Below are 22209 nucleotides of genomic sequence, written 5' to 3'. Positions count from 1 at the left end.
AGGTGTCAAATTTGTGTTATATAACAAAATCTGAATTGGGACACTTTCAGGTGCAGCCTTGGTGACAAAGTAGCCAGCAGGAAGGAGAGGAGCTGAGGTTTAAACACCTAGAGGAAGGCAGCAGAGCGTGGCTGGGAAATGTTCATAACAGACGACTGAGAGCATGTGGCCATGGGGAGCAGCTGACCTCCATGACAATTGTAGGCAGAGGTGTGCAAGATTTCAAGAGATTTATTTGTCACATGTACGACAGTACATGTACAGCAGCAGTGAAATGAAATTGCAACAACTGTTACAAAAGTAACAGAATATCAATATAATAATAATAATAATAATGAATAAAGCTGTGTAAAGGGAAAAATAACAGAATATCACATATGTGCATAATAAAAATAAAAATAAATAAATAAATAAATAAAAGAAGAAATAAGTGGCAAATTATAAATAATTTGCAGCGTGAAGAGGACAGTGGGCAAAAAGCAAATGCAAGTGGTAAGGTATCAAAGGTGCTGAGCTGCAAAAAGATGCAGAGTGCAAAATAGGTGCAGGATGTGTGTTGTTTAGGTTTTAAGTGTTTATGGTCCACATGTCCTGGGGGAGGAAGCTGCTTCTCAGCCTCTCTGTCTTGACCATGATGGAGCGGAGACGTTCGCTTGAGGGCAGCCACCGAAACAGTTTATGGTTCGGGGTGGTGAATGTCCTTAATGATCCGGTTTGCCCTGGACCTGCACCGCCTGGTGTAGATGTCCTGGAGGCAGGGCAGCGCTGTCCTGGTGATACGTTCGGCGCACCGGATCACTCTGTGAAGGGCTTTCCTATCCTGAGAGCTGCAGTTGCCGTACGAGGCAGTGATGCTTCCGGAGCATGACTGTGACTCAATGCATGTGCACGGATATGTGTGTGTGTGTGTGTGTGTGTGTGTGTGTGTGTGTGTGTGTGTGTGAGCGCAAGACCCTTGGGTAAGGAAGAGCGGAGGGAGATGGATCGACTGTGACAGGAAACCACGTCAGCACAGCCAGCAGATAGAGGAGCATATGTCAAGAGCGACGTTAGGGGAGAGAAACATTAGAGGAGAAGTAAAGCAGTATGAAGTCAGAGAAGAGAGGCCGATACCTAAACATTCTCCACAAATGAAAATTAAATCAGGGCTGCAACTCAAGATTATGTTCACTATTTGTCTCTTCTTTCAATTAATCAATCATTTGTTTAGTGCATAAAATATAGCCTGACTCATACACCATTTTTGTGGCTGAGAGTTTAAAAAAATGATATATGAGCCAATAGTCTTTTCATAGAGAATAAATAACAAACATCACTGATAAGGATTCCTTACATTTGCTTCTTAAACATCTGTGACTAAGAATGATTTTACAGCTGAAAAACAAACTTCTCGCTGCTCTCTTTTGGAAAATCTGTGATAGAGACGTACCTTTCAAACAATTACTTACCGGCCGACATGTACGACCGATAACCGCAAAAGGCTCATACTGCCTGATATATCATTCATCGCAGAAATGAAGTTTAAATTGTGAAAAAATTGCAACAAAAAAAAACAAAAACTACAAGTTTACATTGTGGAAGGTGCCATCTTCAAATTACTCCTTTTGTTTGACCAAAGTTTTTAAATTTTGAAAAAGAGAGCATTTTTACACTTAAGAAGCTTAATAACAAATCAATCCTTTATCACAATTGTTAATACATATTCTGTTGGTCAACTAATTGATTAAATTCTATATGCCCCTAAATATATTAACTACTTTGAAAATCAAACTTGAATAGCCTTCAATAGAAATCAATGCCAAAAAAACCCCATTCTGCTTTAATCTGCTGTCAGACGTGTATTTGAGTTTTTGACTTTTCAGAAGAAAAGAAAACACAGTGGAAAGAATGCATCTATTTCAGAAAAAGAAAAGCCGACCGGAGGATGTCAGGATGAAACACATCAGGCACGAGAATGAGAGAGAAGAGAGAAACAGCTGAGAGAAGAGAGAGAAACAGAAAAGAGGCGAGTGTTCGCTGACCTTCACTGACGGAACCATTCACATCCCGCAGCCAAGGACAGGGACCCACACTCAAGCAGTCTACCTCCATTATATGCACTTTGTGTTGCGTATTCAATTCACCGGTAAAATCAATTAACGGCTACCCATCTGATTGATTGGAGCTAATTAACATGGCCATGCAGGATGCTAATGGCCGTTGAGGGAGGTCTGAAACAACCTGCCATACACTAGCACTTCAAGGTCAAAACTGCAGCAATGTAGGTTGTGCAGAGCCGGATGACAGAGCAGCAGTCATTCTGCGCGGCCCGGACACTCCACTGTATTGCCTTGACATTTAAGCCCTCAGAAAATGCTGGACGGTGGAACTAGAGGGTGCATTATTCTCTCGTGAAGCGTGTTTTGCTTTTCAAGAGGACATTGTTTTGTAATTATTGAGCACGAGCAATGCAGCAAGGCAAATTCTAATTGATATTTGATTAAATGGAGGGAGCTTGTCAGAGTGGGTTTGGCCTGTGATCCACACAATCCCAACATCCACTTTTGAAAAGCGTCATTGTTGCAGCCTGAGTGAGGAAAGTGGGATTTGGCGAGGGATGGGAGGGAGGCGAAGCATTAATTTTCCACTGTTTCCACTTTCAATTCTCTGGAGCCATATGGTGTGGCGTCAAGCTGGCAAAAGAACAAATAACAATTTGACGCCAGAGACCAGGACTCACAGCAGCGAAGGAGAGAGAGAGAGAAAAAAAAAAAAAAAAGTAGAATACACAAGAGAGTGGAGAAAAAAGAGCTCCTTCTAGTTATTTCCAGAACTGAACATATTGTGATTAGGCGTTGGCAACATGATGAGATGTGTGAGGTTGGGAAGAGGAGGTGGCAGGAAAAGGGGACTCACCCTGTCACCATTAGTGAGACAACTGCCAACGGTGACAGGGCATTAATCAACTCCTCACATATACATATCCGCATACACAGCGAGAGGACATTTGTTTACAGATGCCATATAGCGCGGCCTTATACATCCAATGTCAGTCACTTTGATGACTTTTCTATTTACAAGCCGTCGCCTGGTCTACTGGCAAAATGGAAAAATAGTTTGCTTAAAAGACAAACGGTGAGATTTGTTTTTGTTGGTGGCACAACTGAAATCAGCTGCAAACCCACTTGGGAATATTTTAGACATCAAGTCTTAGGAGATTCACTCTCATCTACTTCTTCAGATGAGTGCATCTGATCAGCGACAACAAAAGGGCGCTACTACACCTGCATGACAACAAAGATATCTCGGAGAGCGCGGCGCACAATATGACAGCAAATCAAAAAACGGGGGAGCTGTCAATAGGCTTGATGGACATTGGTCATTCTGCTGCAGTGCAGATGGACTATGGTGAGGGGGAGAGAGATGACTCAGTCTGTCAGGACTCCCATCTTCAACCCAGCGGGAGTGCTAGCCAATAATCAAAATCTCTGGCAGGGGTCGTCGGGTTGACGAGTGTGTTTGTGTGTTGTACGTGTGGGTGCATTTAAAAAAGAGGAGGGGGTAGGCGGAAATATAAGAAAAACAGAAAAAAGATGTATGAAGGTGAACATCCAGAGGGGGAAAAAAAAAAAAAAGAGGCAAAAGAGAGAGTGAATCAAGTTATGAAGCCAAGTAGCAGACGGCGGAGGCTTAATAGGGTGTGTTTCCGTGAGCGAGTGTGCAATCTTTCAATAGTGTGATTGCTTCTATGTATTGAAAATTACGGACACAGTTTACAGGGCGCTCTAATGTGAGCAGCGGGAAGCCGATCTGTAACCAGACTGTGTTTGCCAGGCTTTAGAGGCAGTCCTCAGCTAATTTCCCAGAGTGCCACTGGGTGTGGAGACCCCTCCTGTTTTCCCCATCACGACGCTCAATAAGTCGTCTGACAGAGCTCAGGCCTGTGGTCAGCTTCATTTCTCTGGGCCAACTGACTGACTCCTTTGTTCACACCAACGACGTCAGCCAACAGTATTTCCAGCAGTGTTGTTTTTTCGTTTGTTTGTTTTTTTTAACACCTCTTACTCGAGTCGGCTGGATCTGACCTCTGGTATCAACACCAATAGTTTAGTGTCTGCCTCCACAGAGGAGACAAATATCATTGTCAAACCAAACATCAGTCGCTCCAATTTTACTGTATTCACTGAATGACCTATGATCATTTCAAACACATCAGACCTCAACAAATTACTGACTCTTTTTGACACAGACGCTGGATGAGACTGTGTCTGCTTACAAATCAGAAACAGCCAAACAGCCTCTTTTGATGGAGGTGGCGACCATTGTTGTGGAAAAACCACACATAACAGCTGCTTTGATCCTCTGCTTAGGCTCCAGAAACACAAAGCCAGGTTTGAAACTTTCAAATCATCTGACATACTGTATGTTTAAGCATATAAAGTGAAACAAATAATTACTTAATTGTCATATTTTGTCTTAATCCCAAGGAGATATCGCAGGATGACCTTCCAAGAGGTTTAGACTGCATCACCATGGCTGAGGCTCAGGTTATGCCCATAAAGAACCGGTTCCTACGATGTGTTGTTCAACCACATCAGAAGGCAAACGTTTTATACTTGTTCTGATGGGCCACACTCCAAGGTGGAGTGAAAAGCCAGCCGTCATGGAAAGGGGGGAAGACGTGATACTGATTAAATATGTGGATAACAGCGCACATTTTCAGACAGTCTCTCCTGGAAGACATTCGTAGTGTTTGTTGTACATATGAGAAGTGACAGAAACAGACGTGTAAGAATGAAAGTAGAAAGCTTGAGAGAGAAGTTCATAACCTGACTCCTTTCTCATCTCCTCACAGCTGACCAATCGCTGCATTAAGTGGGTACGAATGTTGGACTGTCAGTATTGGAAAGTTACAGAAATTGTCTGACGCAGCCCGCCGATTCTGATGTCTGTAAGGTGCAAGGGGAGCAGGTTTACAAAGGTATTCAACCATCTGATGGGAGATCTAACTCTTGAACTCTTGAGACAACTTGCTTTATCTTTGTTAAAATGTAAGACATTTTATTACAAAAAAAGATACCCATTTAGATTTTAGTACGGACAGAAAGTCTGGGGTTGGACACAGCTAAGCATTGTATTGAATAATACTGTATATATGTGCACCTTTTGTATTTTTTACTATGGGAGGCTCAGTGGCGGTTGAAGCCTAAATGTAATCACCAATATTGTCTGCTCTTGCCTGTGGCAAGGATTAATGTGATGTCTTTGCTTTTCTGAGGCACAAGTTGAAGTGGGAGTATAGAAATAGTATTTTTAATAGGCTGATAATGGAAAACCCTGCAAGAATGATACGCGGCCCAAGAGCTGCTATTTGAATGCAGAGCACACGTTCCAGAGGTGGAATGAGGAGGAATAGGTGTTCATTTGTGAAGGTCGGCCCGACTGAAAGCCACAATCCATTTGGGAATGAGGTGAATGCAAAATTCTTCGCCACGATCCTGCCTATCCATTCTGCTAGATTTCACGGTGGTCCCTCCACACCGAGACCGGGAGGCACTTGCATTTCACACTCAGAGCTGTCACCATGGACACGGCACAAAGACATCTGTTGGTGGATGCTGCACATAACTTTGTGTTCTGTGTCCAAATTAAGGATGAGCGTGGACACACTTCAGACAACAAAAACACAGGAGCCGGAATAAATGGCTGCAGACGCTAAAGCTTAAAGGATGACAAACATGAAAACTCTTTCAAGTATAATGATGTTAAAATGTCTTACATATCACCTCAACTTAGACCCGTTTTTTGCAGTTTTGGGTGTCCTAAACTGACCCTGGTGTTCATGTGGGTCTCTTACCTGATGGATGATCTCAGACACCGGCAGCTGGTCCACATATGAGTATCTCTCTTTTTGCAGCTCTCCGTTCACAGGACTGAAAGACAAAAACACACACAAAAACAGCACTCTATTTAGCGTTTACCTTAAGTAAGTAAACTGCACTTTGGAAGCATTAAGGTTTTGTTATGTGGACCACCATTATTCAGTGATAAAGAAAAGCTGTTAGGAACAGGAACAGACTCCAGTGTTTCTGTTGGCAGTGCGTGTAGAGGAGGTGTGTGTCAGTGATATGCAGTGCAAAGTGATACAAATGAACCCATTTTTCCTCCCTTGATAAATGAAGAAAGTCATCCTGCGGAACCATAAGAGTGTCAAAATTAGCTTGATAATAATGGATGAGATAAATGGGGAACAAAACCTACAAAATACCAGCGACTCATTCACTTCCTTTTTTAGAGCAATGATTTTAGAGAACTCCCAGGTTCCCTGAACTACTCACGGTGCACTCTCCAGTTAGGTTTATTTTTCTAAAACCCAGAGTGAAAGTTGTGCTATTTCAAACTTAAAGGGGAGCTTCAGACTCAACTTCAATGCTCATACGGGGTTGGCATTAGATTTGTTGAGCAGGTAAACAACCTCTGATGCAGCTGGTGTTTGTTGATGCCACACAGCAAACATCTCCCCGCAGCATCTCATTTGCTAACATGTTACAATCACGCAAGCAGCGCTCTCATTGAATCTTGCTCGTTCTCTGCCAGTTTATACGTGACAGAAATAGAAATGATTATAAGCTTATATACACAGTTTTTACAGTGAGCTCTGCACAAAAATCTGGGGGAAAAAAAGCTCCCCAAGTGGAAGTCAATAATATCAAAGAAAAAAAGGAGGGGAGCGGTTGAATATAAAAGGAATGAAATTGAGAGGATGCGCTCGACAATATGTGCACAAATATTAGCACCTAACGGAAAGCTACTTTGAATTTGTTTCAGAACTTGAAGCTCTTCCTTAAACTGTCATGTTTACCTGAGTCAGTCTGTGCTACAACTCTGGGTAGAAATACTAACTATAGTTATGATATGTAGCTTCAGGTCTCATCTGTTAAGTACTACATGTATCAGTTGGATAACTAATAATAAGCTTGAAATCTGTCTAGAAGTTCGTATCTAAAGAGCCATTTCTTATTGATAATATCTTTCAAGATTTTTATTTCTACTTATTCATAGATTTTCTGAGCAACGTGAGGCAACCGACAGGCTTTCAAACAGGCTTTGTGTGTGGTCTGAATAGCACAGGCATTATTTCAGAAACAGAAATTAACACCCAATTGGAAAACTTTGTATCCGGCCTCCAAGGTTAAGTGTACAAAGATGAATAACTTGTTTTAAAAGGACAAAACTAAACACTTAAGTTTCTAAAGTAAAAGATGGTCTTCCATCCTTTTTGAAAACTAAAATACATGAAAACACATGAGAACAAGACACTTACATTGAAAGCATTCAATTATCTTAGCCACAGCAACTTATATTAATGAAGTGAGTTAAGGGTTCAGTGTCTTTGTAAGAAACACTGAAAAAGGGCACCACATGGCAGTTGATGGATAGACATTAGTTAATGTGAGCCAAGATTAACAAAACCTATGACCTCTCAGATATGGAACTGGTTATCCAGTCACAGGGCTTTCCTGTGTTCTTCCTGTGTTAAGACCTCCACTGTTGTCCAAAAAGCACATTAAAAAACACAACTATGAGCCACATCGTTACACTGGGTGACATGTTCCTTTATTACAGTGAACATGGGCACTGTAATTAATTTCATATCAATCACACATACACCATACTGCTGCTGTAAATACTCAATAACACACTTAATCCTCAGCTGAAAATAGTCCCCCAACAATATACTATTTACACCTGTTTTAGTAACATTTCCTAAAAACCACAGCGCCCAGCTGTTATACAGAACTTATTTAGCCTTTTTTTAAATTAAAGTGTATATTCTTGACAAGTACTATGAGACAGACAAAACAACAGTTGGTTTTGTTTGTCTCACAGGTTTTGGGACTGGTTGACAATAACAAAATGTGCAATATTGCCTTAGCAGTTCAAGCTGTATGGGTATGGTTTACCTCATCAGTATAAATGACAAATTAAATGCGCACATAAAAAGTATAATACAGAAAAATGTTCCATTCTGGTTACAACTTGCTGATTTATTCCACTTGACCACTATATATATATATAGATACTCAACATTGAAAATCTTTTCAACAAAGCAGACAAACTGAATTGCCATGAGCAGTTTTGAAATGTTTGTGTTCTTCCATATATCTTTCTGAACGACTGCTTGACTCCTACATCCCACTACAGATACAGAGTCGAGAAGAAACGTCTCCACTAAAGGTCACAATCGAGTGGAGGTTTAACTGAGTGGCTGTCTTTGGCTAATCAAAGAAAGTCCAGGTTAGACAGCTGCTCACAAAGTGGGCCATATCCCCCAGTGAGTCACCGTGGCTCTCCTCCAACCACTCGCTCAGTGAAACAACCTCCTCTCCTTTTTCCTCTTTTGTCTTTTATTTCTTCTCTCGGTTACTTTTGCTGTTGGTCTCGGTCGCTCACTCAACATTTTCCTCTCTGCTCTTTTGCATTTCCTTCTTCCATTTTTCAGTCTTTATCCTTTTCGGCTCCGTTCCTCTGCCCCTGTCTCTTCTCGACATGTCTGTGCGGTGGGGCAGAAGTTGCTCTGACAGACAGGAACAGAGACAGAGGAAAAACAGGCCGAGCTGGCAGGCCGGGAGACAATCTCCCGCTGAGCCTTATATGTGCTCCGAGCTTTTTCTAGCATTGGAAACATGTCACTGAGAGCACTGACGTCTCACCGCCGTTTTACCCCCCTTTCACTTAGCACAAGAGATGAGCTCTAATTCAATTCAGACCACTTTCCACTTTATTTTCTATAAAGAGATTTTTGGAGAGGATTTTTCAATCCACTTAGCTGATTCTAATGGATGTGACTGCCCCTCCCCACCTCCAGCTCTGGTATCACTGCTGTCTCCAGCTGTCATCTTTAGGTCAAACAAATTTCCTTTTAACATCTGCTCTACTAATAGCCCAAGTAGTTTTTGTAGACTCTCTCCGGCGCTCCAGGTCACAAATTACATTACATTGACTTAATAACTCAATGGGATATGAAATTCAGCTTTAATTTGATAGTTGTAATTATCCTGGGAGCTGCGTGACCCAGAGAAAGACATGTTTTGGTCAACACCCACCTATGGCTAGAAGTGAGTAACTACACAATGTCATTACACTGTTAAGCCTATGTATAATGAAGAGGATTGAGGGGGTCCATTAAAACGTCCTTTCCATCAAGTGCAATTCACTTAATGAAAGAGCTTGTTCTGAGGAAAAACGGTCATTTAGAAATGGGTGAGAGGAGAGAATAAGAGGGAGGTAAAGCGAGCTAGAGAACGAATATGAGACAGGCATACGCACTTGCACACACACGTGTACCCATCAAATATCCTCCTCCACTTGCCTGAGTGGCCGAATGAGCTGACAAAAGTGGATTAAAGCGGCGCTATATTCAATAACAGCTTGTTTCAGAGGACATCTGTGATCTTTTCTCTGTTGGAGCACACAGGGCTCACTACAGCCCATTTTCAGGTCTTATGAAACACTATTATTCAACTTCACCAGCGCCGTCCGAACCAAGGTCTAACAAAGACCCCGTTTCTGACGTCTCTTAGTCATTGTTTTTTGTTGTTTTTTAAATGATGTTTTTTTTTTAAATGATCCAGATGTACTGGTGGATTAAGATAACTAAGTCCTTATTTTGTTGACAAAAACTGTTTTTTTTTTAAAGTAAGTAAGGCTGCAACAAGAAATTCATAATCGTTTAATATGCAAATTAATTTCTCATTTAATCTTATTTCCGAAAAATGTCAGAAAATAATAAAATTTATAATTTCCCAGAGCCTGAAGTGACATCCACATTGCTTGTTCTGTCCAACCAACAGTCTAAAAACCCAAAGATGCTGTTAGATAGTAAGTTTACTATCATTATGATGTCATACGATTTTTGTCTTGAAAATTGATTAATTGTCTCCTCTCTACTGATAAGTAATTTTAATCCCATCCAAAGCAAATATGTGTGGCATTATTCACCCACTGGTTACAGCTTCAATTATCTACTGTCTTTTGGTACACTCACTGGTCCTTCCTTAATTTAAAGTCACTATAATCAAAAATTTTTAAATAACAATGGATCAAATGACTACTTGTATGTGAAAGGGGTCATTTGAGAATTATTCCCCTCAGATTTGCTTTTATAGTGACTTTCAGCTCATTGTTTTGGTTTTCCCACCCACTACGTTATTCATTGTTTTGGTCACCGTCCTCATAATGTTGTTTTCAGCCACAGCAGGCAGCCATTTTCAGTGAAAAAGCTCTAAAAACCCACAGTACTGCGCTGTAGAAACAACATTGATTCAAAATGTGATGACAGCTGTGGAGTGGTTTGCTTAGGCCACTGTCAATCAATTTGATTGAATCACACACACACACAGTTCTAATGAAGCAGATTATTTGCATTTTTAAGTGTTAAACTTGTTTGTTTCTTAACTTTGTTGTGTATTTAATCATGAATATGTAATTTTATGGTGAAATACTAAGATTTCAGGAGCTTTAATCAAGTAATTTGATAAGCCCACTGCTGATGAAGGTCATGGTTTTCTGGTAGAATATCATATATTATTTATTGAACAAACTCATTAATTTGCCAATTGCTAAAATGCTGTCTGTAATAATGACCTCATTAACTAAAACAAAGGGCAAAGATTTTACTACCCTATGTGACATCCAAGATGAGAGAAAATACCATTAGCCTCCCCAAGATCTTTGAACTTTCCTGATAGCACTTTTTTTTTTAATCATTCTTAAAAGTAGCAAGACACTAGCAGACCTTTGGTGCATGAGTAAACTTAGCTCCATTAAAACATCAAATGAATCAGGGGATTGCTGGTTTCTTACATCAGAACTGGAGATAAAAGGTCTTTCTCTAGGACTGAATTAGGGCAACAGCCATGTTCAATAACACCAGTGGTGTGTTTCTATGTTGCATGCAGCAGACCTAATGTGTTGGCCCTAATCAATAATAAAGTAATAGGGGAAGTTGTGTGCAGTGACTAACTAGCCTGAGGCCAAAACAGCCAATGACTAAAATCGGTATGGCAATTGCCTCTAATTACTAATTAGCAGCCAACCATATTAGATTCTTTGGCTATAATACCTCCCAGTGGTTCAATTAAAGCCCAGCTTAATGAAATTAATAGAAGTGGGGGGAAGCGCGTAATCATGAATAAAGTTTTAATTTCTATTAAATCTTCATGGTAAACTATGTCTTACCCGTAGTCATGAGTCAATATATGAAGGACTGTTTGCATTTTGGTGCATTAGCTTTGTGGTTCCTAAGACTCCTGATGATTGTCCTTATTATGGGATTAGTCTGTGTGGGAACAGGCTAATATGAGAAAGCAAACAATATGTCACCATGCAGAGCGGATGTTAAGCAGATGATGTTAAAGAGTGAGACAGGTCTCTACAGCCATCTAGTGGCAAAACCCATTTATCACAACAAGCATTGACCTAATGCAATGGAGGACTCTTTTGAAATGGACTCGGGTGCGTGTTGTTTAGTTCACCACATGGTAGCGCCACAGATTATGTATGAGAAACACTGCTGCTCTCTCCCTGCCACTTATGAAGAGTGACTGAATTATAACCTGAGGACAGACAAGGGAAAATGTCCAATTATCACCCTCACTATGCTGTGAAATAGAGCATTAAGTGCTGGCGATGATTATATAAAGCAGTAAATGCCATCAAAATGTGCTGTACTATCAGACCCAACAATAATCTTAATGGTCAGCCTGACAATGAGGTCTTATATCACCTTGAGGGTAGTCATACCAACATCTACTGTGTGCTTTACTCTCCCAAACACAGGCCACTCAACACTCAACATTAGTAGAGGAATCAATATCAGTAATGAGAGATGTTCTAAACAGAAATCGAAGCCTAGTTACATGGATACGAAACAAATTGAATTTGGCCAACGGCACATCAATTTAAACAAAAGGAGGATGGCCTCAATTAAGGTTTTACATCCAGTTTGTCTCTAATCCACTTCAAAATCACTACACATTAGGGCTAAAAGTGAAACTTATTTTCCTCAATATAATTGTTTTTTTTTAATTACTAATATTTAAAAGGGAATTATGATGCTTTAACGTGTATCCATGATGATTTCGTGCTTCAGAGCATATTATGTTTGGCCAATAAAAAAATCCAAGACCATAGTGACGTCATCAAATATCTTTTTGGACTGTTTGGTCAGTCAAAACAAAACATAATCAGTTTACTATAATGCAAGACAAAGAAAAGCAGCAACATTTCAAATTTAAGAAAGTTATGAAAATAGTTGCCGATGAATTTTCTGTCGATCAACTAATCAATGACTTGACTCGGTGCACCTATATTCACATTTCCCTGTGACGTGCATCACTTTATTTTTAAACAATACGTTCAGAACCTCCAAGAAAGTGACTATTTGACCAATCTGGCTTTTTCTAAAGCTGCCGTTCATTTATAATCACGTTATTATGATCATCGTCGTACGAGAAAGTCAAAATTGAGTCAAAACGTTTGACTGATGACAACAATAAAAAAAGGAATTAAAAAAGGATTCAGCTTACCTCTCCTCCAACGATTCGATGGGGTCGGTCAAGTTGATGGTTTCCATGGTGATCTCGACTTTGCGGACACTACCAAAGAAATCTGTGATCAGGACGCTTCCTGGGTCCCTCAGGAACAGGTCAGTACGGTGGCCCGGAGTGGACACACACTGGCTCTTGGGACATACTTTGAACTGGGGAAACAAAGAGAGAAAAACGTTAAGAGGCTCCATTCACTCATCAAAACCTAAACAAATATTCTATTTATGTAGATAAATACGGTAAATATCCACTTGTCGTGCCGTGCTGTGTTAAACAACTTGTATCTCTTTCCTCTCATACAGTACCACTGGTAGCTAGCTGCGACCAGTAACCGGCTACATAAAACCTGGCTAGAGCTGCAGTGGAAGTGTTAAAATATGTGACAGTGTGTGAGGAAGATTAGAGGCATGGAGCTTGACATTTGGGCATGTCATCGTCAATTACAAAATCTTCCAGTGCCTGGTGTGTTACCACTTGTGAGTTAATCCTCTTATGTGCGTGATTCATCCATGTGTTGTCCGAGTGGGCTCTTCATTTGAAAGGAAAACTAAAATCATTAAGCCGAGGTGAACGTTATCTCAATCAGCCATACAGGACTTGAAAAACACACGATTGGTAGGGGATTTTGTAAAGGGAGGTTGATGCAATTTCTGTTTCATTCAAAGGAAAGCCTTTGTGGTCTGGATTAAAAAAAAAAGGAAATTTGTTGGGCTCGTCTGAGAAATCTATGTTATCGATCCTTAATTCCACAAAATAGCACAAGAACAAAAAGCGCATCTTCAGACGGAGGAAAATTGGAAAGATTAATAAGCATTACTCAGAACACATTGATCGAGCTTGGAGACTCTGACTTGGGATTTGAGATGTTTTGATAGTAACTCCTGGTGTGGTGGGATAGGTGTCGGGGATGAGGACTCATCCCTGGGGCCAGTGGACCTCTGCAGGAGTGGAAAAGATGAAAAGGGAGATGCTGCTGAGATTGAGCAAAGCCCCGGAGCAGCATGTACTCACCATCTCCACCGTAATGTGTCAAAGGCCAACAACCTTAACACAGTATCAGACATTCTGTTTCAAGTGCAGAGTTGAGCGAGTCCTGTTTGACTTTCATCTCCTTTAGGACTACAAACTTTATAACACTAGACAGAGGAGGAGGAGGAGGGCGACGCAGGAGAGATACTGTCTCGCCATTGTTAGTACCAAAGTGGTGGAAGTGAGTCACTCTCTGTCTCAGTCCAGCGGCTAAAAAAAGATTTATCCTGAATGAATATCCGTCATATGCTACGGCTTATTTCACAATCTAACATTTCTTTATTAACTGTTTAGCCTATAAAATGTCACAAATTTGTGAAATAATAATCACAGTTTCTCAAAGACCAAAGTGATATCTCTAAATGTTGTGTTCTCTGACCAAAAGCCCAAAACCCAACGAACTGAACCCAACTGAATAAACAATCCATCTATTATCAAAATGGCTGTTGATAATTTTTTTGTCAATCACCTAATTGATTCAGCACTATACTACTACTACTACTATAGTCAGTACTGTGTCTTTTTCATCAAAAGTGAAGGAAAAATTGTAGATTTAATTAAATATTCAGAGAAAGATACATAAAGACAACACAAATTAATACAAAACCATGTTTATGTAAAACAAATGTCTCTTGCACAGTTGCACACCTACATGATGCACTAATTATCAACCAAAACACATATACAACTCATTGATGTATATGCAGAGCTGTACACAGTAAACTAGCACTGAATCAATTAGTCGATCAGATTATCATATGTCATTTATCAAGGAAAAATGTCAAACATCTGACAAAAAAGCTGAAGACGTCATCTTGGGTTCCAGGAAACTGATGCGTATTTTAATTTCTGACATTTTAGAGACTAAACAAGTAATCAAATAATAAATTAGTATAATTGATCATGTAAATTAATCTTAGTTGCAGCCCTATATGGCACATATGCTCTCTCATATCCTCACCAGGTCATTCATGTTGGCTTTGCTTGCAGGGTGGATGTCTTCCAGGAACTCCAGCAGGTAGAAGGTGTAACGGTCCATCAGGTGGACTCCTATGGCCAAATCTGGCTGGTGCTAGAATGAGACAGGGGGGACAAATATGCAAGATTACTCAGACTCCTGCATTATCAGTATACAGTCAGTATTTATGTATTATGATGAGGTGTTTGCTGCCATCCATTTTTAGTTCTGTTTCAAAATTCCTCCTTCCCTGTTTTTAGACACCAGTTTAGGTGGATGTTTCCTTTAAAAATGAAACTGAACACCAACCTTCAGCTGCTTATCAAACAGAAAAAAAACAAACATTGTAACTGCTCTTCTTTGCTACAGTAGGAATTAGGTTGATGGCTAGTGGGGGCAGCCATCACCTCAAACTACACAGTAGTTTTAATTTCTTGTGCTTTGCAGACATGGTTTAAAAGCACTTCTGTATTTAGAGATGGTGTCAGGATTAAATAAATAGCATCCACACTAATTGTTGAGTAATGACATCAAAATATTTAGACAACTTGTCTTTAAATTATGCCACCCAAATACCAAAAAATCTTAAGTATTCAAGTGATTAAACATGATTTTTAGTTGGCTAATACACTAACAGTTTTACAGTAAATTGGAGTGATGAACTTGTCAGCTGGAAGAAAGCAGTCTGTCTTTTGAGCTCCATCAGTTGGTTGAAAACACCATCTCCGGCTGACGTTTTTATGTTTCCGGCAGACTCATTTTAAAACAGGAATCCTGTATAAAGGGGTCTTAAATATACACTTGATGGCTACATACATGATATTGTGCTAAAGCCATATTCAGATCAAATTAGGCGGTGTGACAAAAATGCCAGTCCTCCCATTCATTTGAATGGGCATTTAGGCTGCAGGCGTTTTGCCAACAGCAGCGCTGCACCAGCCTGCAGTGAGAAAGTTGATCCAGAGTCAACTTTTGGTGAAACGCAAACCGCTTACACGCTGCGGTGGCCGATCACAGCCTGCGATCAAACTGATCAGAGTTGTAAAACTCCGCCATGAGGGAGTACAAAGACGTTACTAGGAGGAGAGGTGGATATTTCTATTTGTTTCATAATGTTAAAAGTTATTTATTTATTGCATGTCCCAGGCAAAATGTCACGTCCGCATCATCACCAGCTGATGAGCCACGTGAAAGATGAATATTAAGACACAGCATTTTTTGAGTCTGGTTGTATGATAAGTAAAAATGTGTTATGTTTTTTCTAATATAACCATTTGGCTGCTTAGCTTGCATAGGTGTTTGTATTTTGTAACAAACATTTTCTCTGAAATTGTTTGTATTTTTCTTTTACAAGAAAAAAAAAGGCTTTTCGGATGAGGATTATCCAATGTACATAATTGGAAAATGTAACACTACGCTGGGTAACATTGGCTGCGGTTGCTAGAGTGAAAACGTCCCTAAATCCAAAAAAAGAGCAGATTAAGAAAACACTTGGATTATACTCCAGGTTGAATATATTTGATTGACACTGTATATATGAATATAGCACTCAAGCTTAGTCTTCAGTCAGAATCTGGTATCAAACCCCGCCGCTCATTAGAACACCTGATGTTTCATTCATCTCGTCCATACGAGGGGCAGGTAACTCACCGACAGGGAGTCCTCTCCAACTTGACTGCTGGCCAAAGCCATGAGGTTTGGAGAGTAGAACCTCTCATACATCGAGGCTCCCTGACAGGTGTCAATGATGAAGAGCAGCTCGTTGTACCTGGCAACACACACACACACACAAACACACACAAAGACACACACACACACACACAGAAGATAATACACAGTGTCAAACAAAACTGATGAGAGAATCCACAGCTGGCATACCACTCATCCATTTGTTCCAATAACACATGGTATCACACACAACCTTCTAACCATCTTTCATATTGCAGTTGCTATGGTGACCAAGAAAAACCGACAGCTCCATTCAGTTCCCCTCTAACAAACCCACACACAGCTTCTCCCTCCTTTCCTCGATCACATCCTCCGTTTCCACCTTTCCTCAATTAAAACTTCTTTCCCCTGTTTAGACAAACATGATAAGATTTTTATATTCAGTTGACCGAATTAAGGCGGTTTGGGGACGATGAAGGGAGGAGGAAAAAGTCTCTATGGTGGCTGCAATTTGGCAGTTCAAGCTTGCAATTATCACATCAACATCAAAGCTGGCGTCACTAAGCTTTTATCTAGCAGCCTGGGGCCTGACTGTAACCCAGACACTCTGTATTGATAGGTTTGGAGGACAACAGAGACGCTGGTTGCAGAAAGTCGCTTTTACCTCATTTAGTGTCTCGCCATTCACAAATTAAACACCAAAGCACCTTGAAAAAGCAACACAATCCCATTTATAAAAAAGAGTTAGTCTCCCTCTCTCTCATATAAGGCTGTGCTAATATATGTATCACAGTCATTTCTTTGCCTTTATAGTTATTTATGTGTATCATTTGTCAACACTAATAGGTAAACAGACAAATTGAGCTACTAGCTGGTGAACATAATGGAGCATTTAGAAGCTAAAGGGCCAGATATTCCCCTCAGGAGTTGGTGGAGACCAAACCCAAGCTAGAAGGAGACATTCATTAGGTGTCCACAAACATGGGTCAAATGAATGTTGCTTCGCGTCTGCTGGATGTGTAAATAAATAACTTTTTGCTAACATGTTTTCCAACTTTATAAAGTGAAAATATGTCAATGTTGGGTTTACAGATTTTTGTGCTGCCCCCAAGTGGCCAAAAAATCAATTACTGCAGGTTTAAAGGCGTTATAGTAGTTTGTCATTGATGTATGGGATGTGCTTTTTATTTAATGAGAAGGCACCACTCACAATATACAGTGTTAAAGGTTAAATATATTATGCACAGTCCATTTCACAAGCAAATTAACAGCAGATGAAAATCTTGTTTTTGCTGATCCCGAGCGGTTTAACTTCTTAAATTGCTGCAGTGATGTATAAGTGTACTCCAGGAAGTGTTAGTTCCCCGGTGACATCACTTCTAGGTGTGGTTACAGGTGCAACAGAGCCAACACTGACCGAACCCATCAGTCATGCTGGGTGACAGAGACAGTGACAATGAAACACTGTTTTTCAGCCTGGTGTTAAAATATTCTCTAACATAAGGAATATATAGTACAGTGTGCACTCAAACACCAGGCAGCACGTTAAAACTTAAACACACTGACTTTAAAGAATAACACCATCCTGGATTGCTTTGCTTCACTGACCTCAACTGGTTGAAAGTTTCATATCTGTTTCCCTTCTGGCCACAGCTAACAGTGATGAAGTGTGCTCTGTTGCACTTGTAGCTAAACCTAACAGCAATGTCAAAGTGAGCACAGCCTGAGTACATCACTACATCACTGCAGCAAGGTGAGAACTCAGGACTAACCACTAGAGATCAGCTAAAAACAGGATTTTGCACTGTTATTAAGTTACTCTTAAAAAAACTCCACCTTTTAGCAGCAGAGCGCTGTTGCAGTGTTGTAAATGAGAGAATCAAGAAAGAGAATATTATAATATATATGAATATTATAGGTAATGTATGAGTGTGGGGCTATTAGAAGTCTGTGCCACCAAAACAATGTATACTCTAATTCCCTAAAGCACTGCAACGCATAAGAACAAAGAAAACAACACATGGGACACATTTCTTACAGATAAACTCCTTCAGCAGATGTTAGGTAGATGTAGGTTGCTACGTTTCATGGCATTATATGTTTGTTGACATGCTACACAGCTAATTGCCCCTCAGGGAAAACGAAGTCCAACTGAAGTGAACTTGCAATAGAAGGAGGACAGTATTTGGTGTTACTTTAAAAAGCCCTTTTTCCGTCTTATGTTGTGTAATTTTCCAGTTTATTTACCTTCTTTTCTGCCACATCTGCTCAAAAGCGTCGGCCAGTTCCACATTACTGATCTCCTCTGAGTCCTGGAACTTCAAAAAGCCATTGCCGCCATGGCCTGTTAAACAAACACATACACTTATTATTAATAATTCATTAATTTCTAATTCATAATGCAAAAATATAATATATAATGCAAGATAACAAGATACATGAGAGGGGCTGGCAGCAGTGTGAACTGTGCAGGAGAAAGGAGGTTACAGCTGAGAGGATTGTGACAACATTCACACACACAGATGAAGAAGATAAAACAAAGAAAAGAAAACTGATTCTTTCAACTAAATATCTTCTAAGTATCTAATAAAACACACACGACCTGCTGAATAGACTATGATGTGAATAAGTCATTATGTAACTGTGGTAGGAAGTAGTCAGGTTTTTAGGTAATCTTTGCTTCCTCGTCATTTTGCCAAAGCAGTCTGTCGGAAATGTGCCGTCCGATCCAAAAGACACAATCCTAAAATCACCATGTAAGAACGGTGGAATACTGCTAGTGTCAACTCATGATGATCTTTCACTTCTGCACTCATTTTATTTTTTCATTACCATACATAACCGGTCAAACAGGCAACCTGAAGTCTGTATTTTAAGGCAGGTACAAACAACAAAATACCCAAATGACATATTAGTACCTTAAAAAAAACATGCAGCCACAAGATGCACATTTCTGTCTTACTTTTTCTCAGCTGAAAAAGTGTTTGCTCTTACTATTATCTTCCTCTCTCCACCTACATGTATAATTAAAAACCATAAGCAGCACAATTGTGTCCTTTCTCTGTGGGTTGTTGAAAATAATTTTGCGAAATGCGAGGAATTATTAACTAAACCACAAGTAGACGAGAAACACAAAGACAATAATTAACGATGCTTCATCTCAAAATAGCCTGAACATCACACACTGATGAAATATAGAGTGTAAGCAGAGTATTGGAGGGTGGATTCGTCCTTTAATTACCTGTTAAGTATATGAGGATGTTGCTTCGGTCATCAGAGAGGAGGCGTTTGGAGCGTGGAGTGCTGGGCGGCAGCCTTCCAGTTAAAACTCGCAGGAAGTTCTCCACCGTCACCTGACGCACGGACAGCATACAATTACAATGACTTTTCTAATCTGGTATGAATTGGAAGAGATAAATTATTCAATGTGCGCCTTCAAATTCGACACACATGGCGGTTTAATAACACAGTAAGCAAATTGGGAACAGACTTTTCACCAGTCAAAACATTTCCTCCATCAGCAAGGTCAGTATGAGATAACAGACAAATATTTTCGTCCTGCTCTACTTATCTTTTAATTAAAGGGTGAAAATCAATTACTCTTTGTGTTCTTTTCTTCTTTTTCCCCCTCTTCATCTTTATCAGCTTTTTTTTTGCACATGATTACGGTGTGACAGCAAACATGGATTGGCAGCGCGGTGTTTATTCATATTTAAATAACCAGCACAAAGCAGAGTAAATAATCAAAAACAAACTGGAGATAGAGAGCGGATAGAAGAGTGGGGCTCTACCTTGGCTCATAACAAAACAAAGCACTTGTGTTCTCCTCTATTTGAGGATGTTTCTGATATCAAGTCATTTCCTGGTCAACAGACAGAGCAAACACTGGACAATCAGCGTTACCCATATCCCCTCCGATCCCCTACAGCACCTGTATATAACATGTATCTTTGTGAGTGATGTTATATTTTAAAAGCAGGTGAAAGTCTTGACATACCACCACCACTGTTGTGCACATTTGGCAAAATATGCCAGCTCAACATTTTAGATTTTTCACTAAAACTTTGATGCACATATGGATGCAGATGAAAAATGTAATAACTTTACCCGGAGCGGGACATGAGACATACTGGTTCAAACTCTAGCCAGTGTCAATTTATGTTTGTCCTTGTGAAGGCATCTGAAGATACGGGGTTTAGAAACTAGACTTTTTAAATTCCTGAAGCCAGTGGAAAATGTTCTTCAAGGAGGTAATTTTAACTCTGTTTAAAAAGACTCTGACAGGATTAAGTGATTCCAAAGAAAGAGATTTTTTTACAGAGTGCAGTTGTGTGTGTAACTGCTTGAGTGAAATGTAAACTAACCTCATAACCTCGGTAGTCCACCTCCACATCGTCACCATACACGTTCAGCTCCATGTTCTTGTGGCTAAACACTGTGGCAGGCTTTGGGTTTCTATGGTTACAAGCCATGTCATCAGCCAGCATCAAGACTATGTGGCTGGAAAAAGAGAAAATAACAGAGGACTCAAGATTATTACATTAGAAAATAAGAGAAGGGACGAATGCTACATTCATGTAGTCAAGTATAAGTTCAGCATTGTGTTATGGAGTTTAATACCACTGGCCTGATATGTTTTTTTCTTTTTTGAAGGTCTTTATATGAGTTAAAAAGGGGAGGTGTAGTAAGATTAGGCTTCAGCCTATACCTTTCTGGTATTTAGAGAGACTGTTTCTTGAGTTAATTATTATATGAAATCATGTATTGAATGTTTTATTCTATGTATGTTAAACATAACGCTTTATATATGTGTAAATGGTGTATATGTTGTCTTATGAACCTGAATGAACAAATGAAAGGAATAATTAAGTTTCCTTACATTCACTTGGCAAATGTTTTGGTCCAAAGCGAATTCTGTTTTTTTACCCAATGCACACACACACACACACACCACACACACCCCACACACCCCACACACACACACAGAGGGAGCGTTTGGGGGTTTGGGGTCTTGCTCAAAAACACTTTGACATGTGGACAAGAGGCTCCAGCCCATTAATAGTAGAAAGCATAATTTTGCCGTGCTATGGCTTATGTAATGACCCTTATTGATCATGTGTTGTCTTACCATGATATAAAAACAGATAATAAGCAAAATATGATTCCATCGCAATTTGTCACATTTGGTACAGACACTGATAAAAAATGTACACAGGCATAACATCTTAGAGTAGGAAAAGCACATATGTAATTAATAAAATGAATGACAGCTTAATTTAATTTAGCTGCTTCAGTTTCAGGGTACTGGTATTGTGCATGCTGGCTGACTGGCACACTGTCATGGCTTACTGGCTTAAAGTTCCTTTAAACTGTCAAAACTACAATCAATAGATATTCTTACGACTAAAAAAAGGAAGAAGAAACAAACAGTGGTAACCGCTCATATCTGCCTAGATTATCTGTGCCTACCTTAATAATAATAATAATAATTATTATTATTATTAATAAGCTTATACACTCACAGGCCACTTCATTAGGAACACCTGTGCAATCTAATGCAATCCAGTACAACAGCTCTGCTATAAATTCTACTTTTATGAAGCTTATACATTTTCAGTTTTTGTTGACATTGTCAGAAAGGTGATAATTCTACTTTATGTTTATTATTGAGGTCGTAGTGGGTGGTGGTGGTGTACTGGAGTGTATTATATTGAATGATGTTCCTAATATATTGTCCATTCCAGTAACATACATGAGGGGGGCAAAAATATTAGGAACACATTTCAATATGATGCACTCCAGTACACCACCACCACCCACTACGACCTCAATAATAAACATAAAGTAGAATTATCACCTGTATAAGCTTCAAAAAAGTAGACTTTATGGCAGAGCTGTTGTATTGGATTGCATTAGACTGCACAGGTGTTCCTAACGAAGCGGCCGGTGAGTGTATAGCACTTA

At 39.8% G+C, this 22209-nt stretch overlaps 1 protein-coding gene across 4 annotated transcripts in view; it reads right to left on the bottom strand.

Annotated features, from left to right (window-relative positions):
• The window catches only part of pigk (phosphatidylinositol glycan anchor biosynthesis, class K), a 33660-nt gene that overhangs the window by 10281 nt on the left and 1170 nt on the right, over nucleotides 1-22209 (bottom strand). For 2 of the 4 annotated variants that reach the window (XM_067606475.1, XM_067606473.1), the window contains exons 4-10: nucleotides 20610-20745; nucleotides 19487-19598; nucleotides 18493-18589; nucleotides 16228-16345; nucleotides 14581-14691; nucleotides 12570-12742; nucleotides 5837-5912 (exon numbers count right to left, since the gene is read on the bottom strand). In XM_067606475.1, coding sequence (XP_067462576.1) covers nucleotides 5837-5912; nucleotides 12570-12742; nucleotides 14581-14691; nucleotides 16228-16345; nucleotides 18493-18589; nucleotides 19487-19598; nucleotides 20610-20745 — 823 coding nt within the window. Of the gene's footprint in view, nucleotides 1-321; nucleotides 5701-5836; nucleotides 5913-12569; nucleotides 12743-14580; nucleotides 14692-16227; nucleotides 16346-18492; nucleotides 18590-19486; nucleotides 19599-20609; nucleotides 20746-22209 lie in introns of those variants that run through there. The other 2 variants (XM_067606474.1, XM_067606476.1) reach the window with 2 other exon arrangements.

This window comes from Thunnus thynnus, chromosome 12 (genome assembly GCF_963924715.1).
Source record: "Thunnus thynnus chromosome 12, fThuThy2.1, whole genome shotgun sequence".
NCBI classification, from domain to species: domain Eukaryota; kingdom Metazoa; phylum Chordata; class Actinopteri; order Scombriformes; family Scombridae; genus Thunnus; species Thunnus thynnus.
This window is presented reverse-complemented; position numbering and strand designations above follow the sequence as displayed.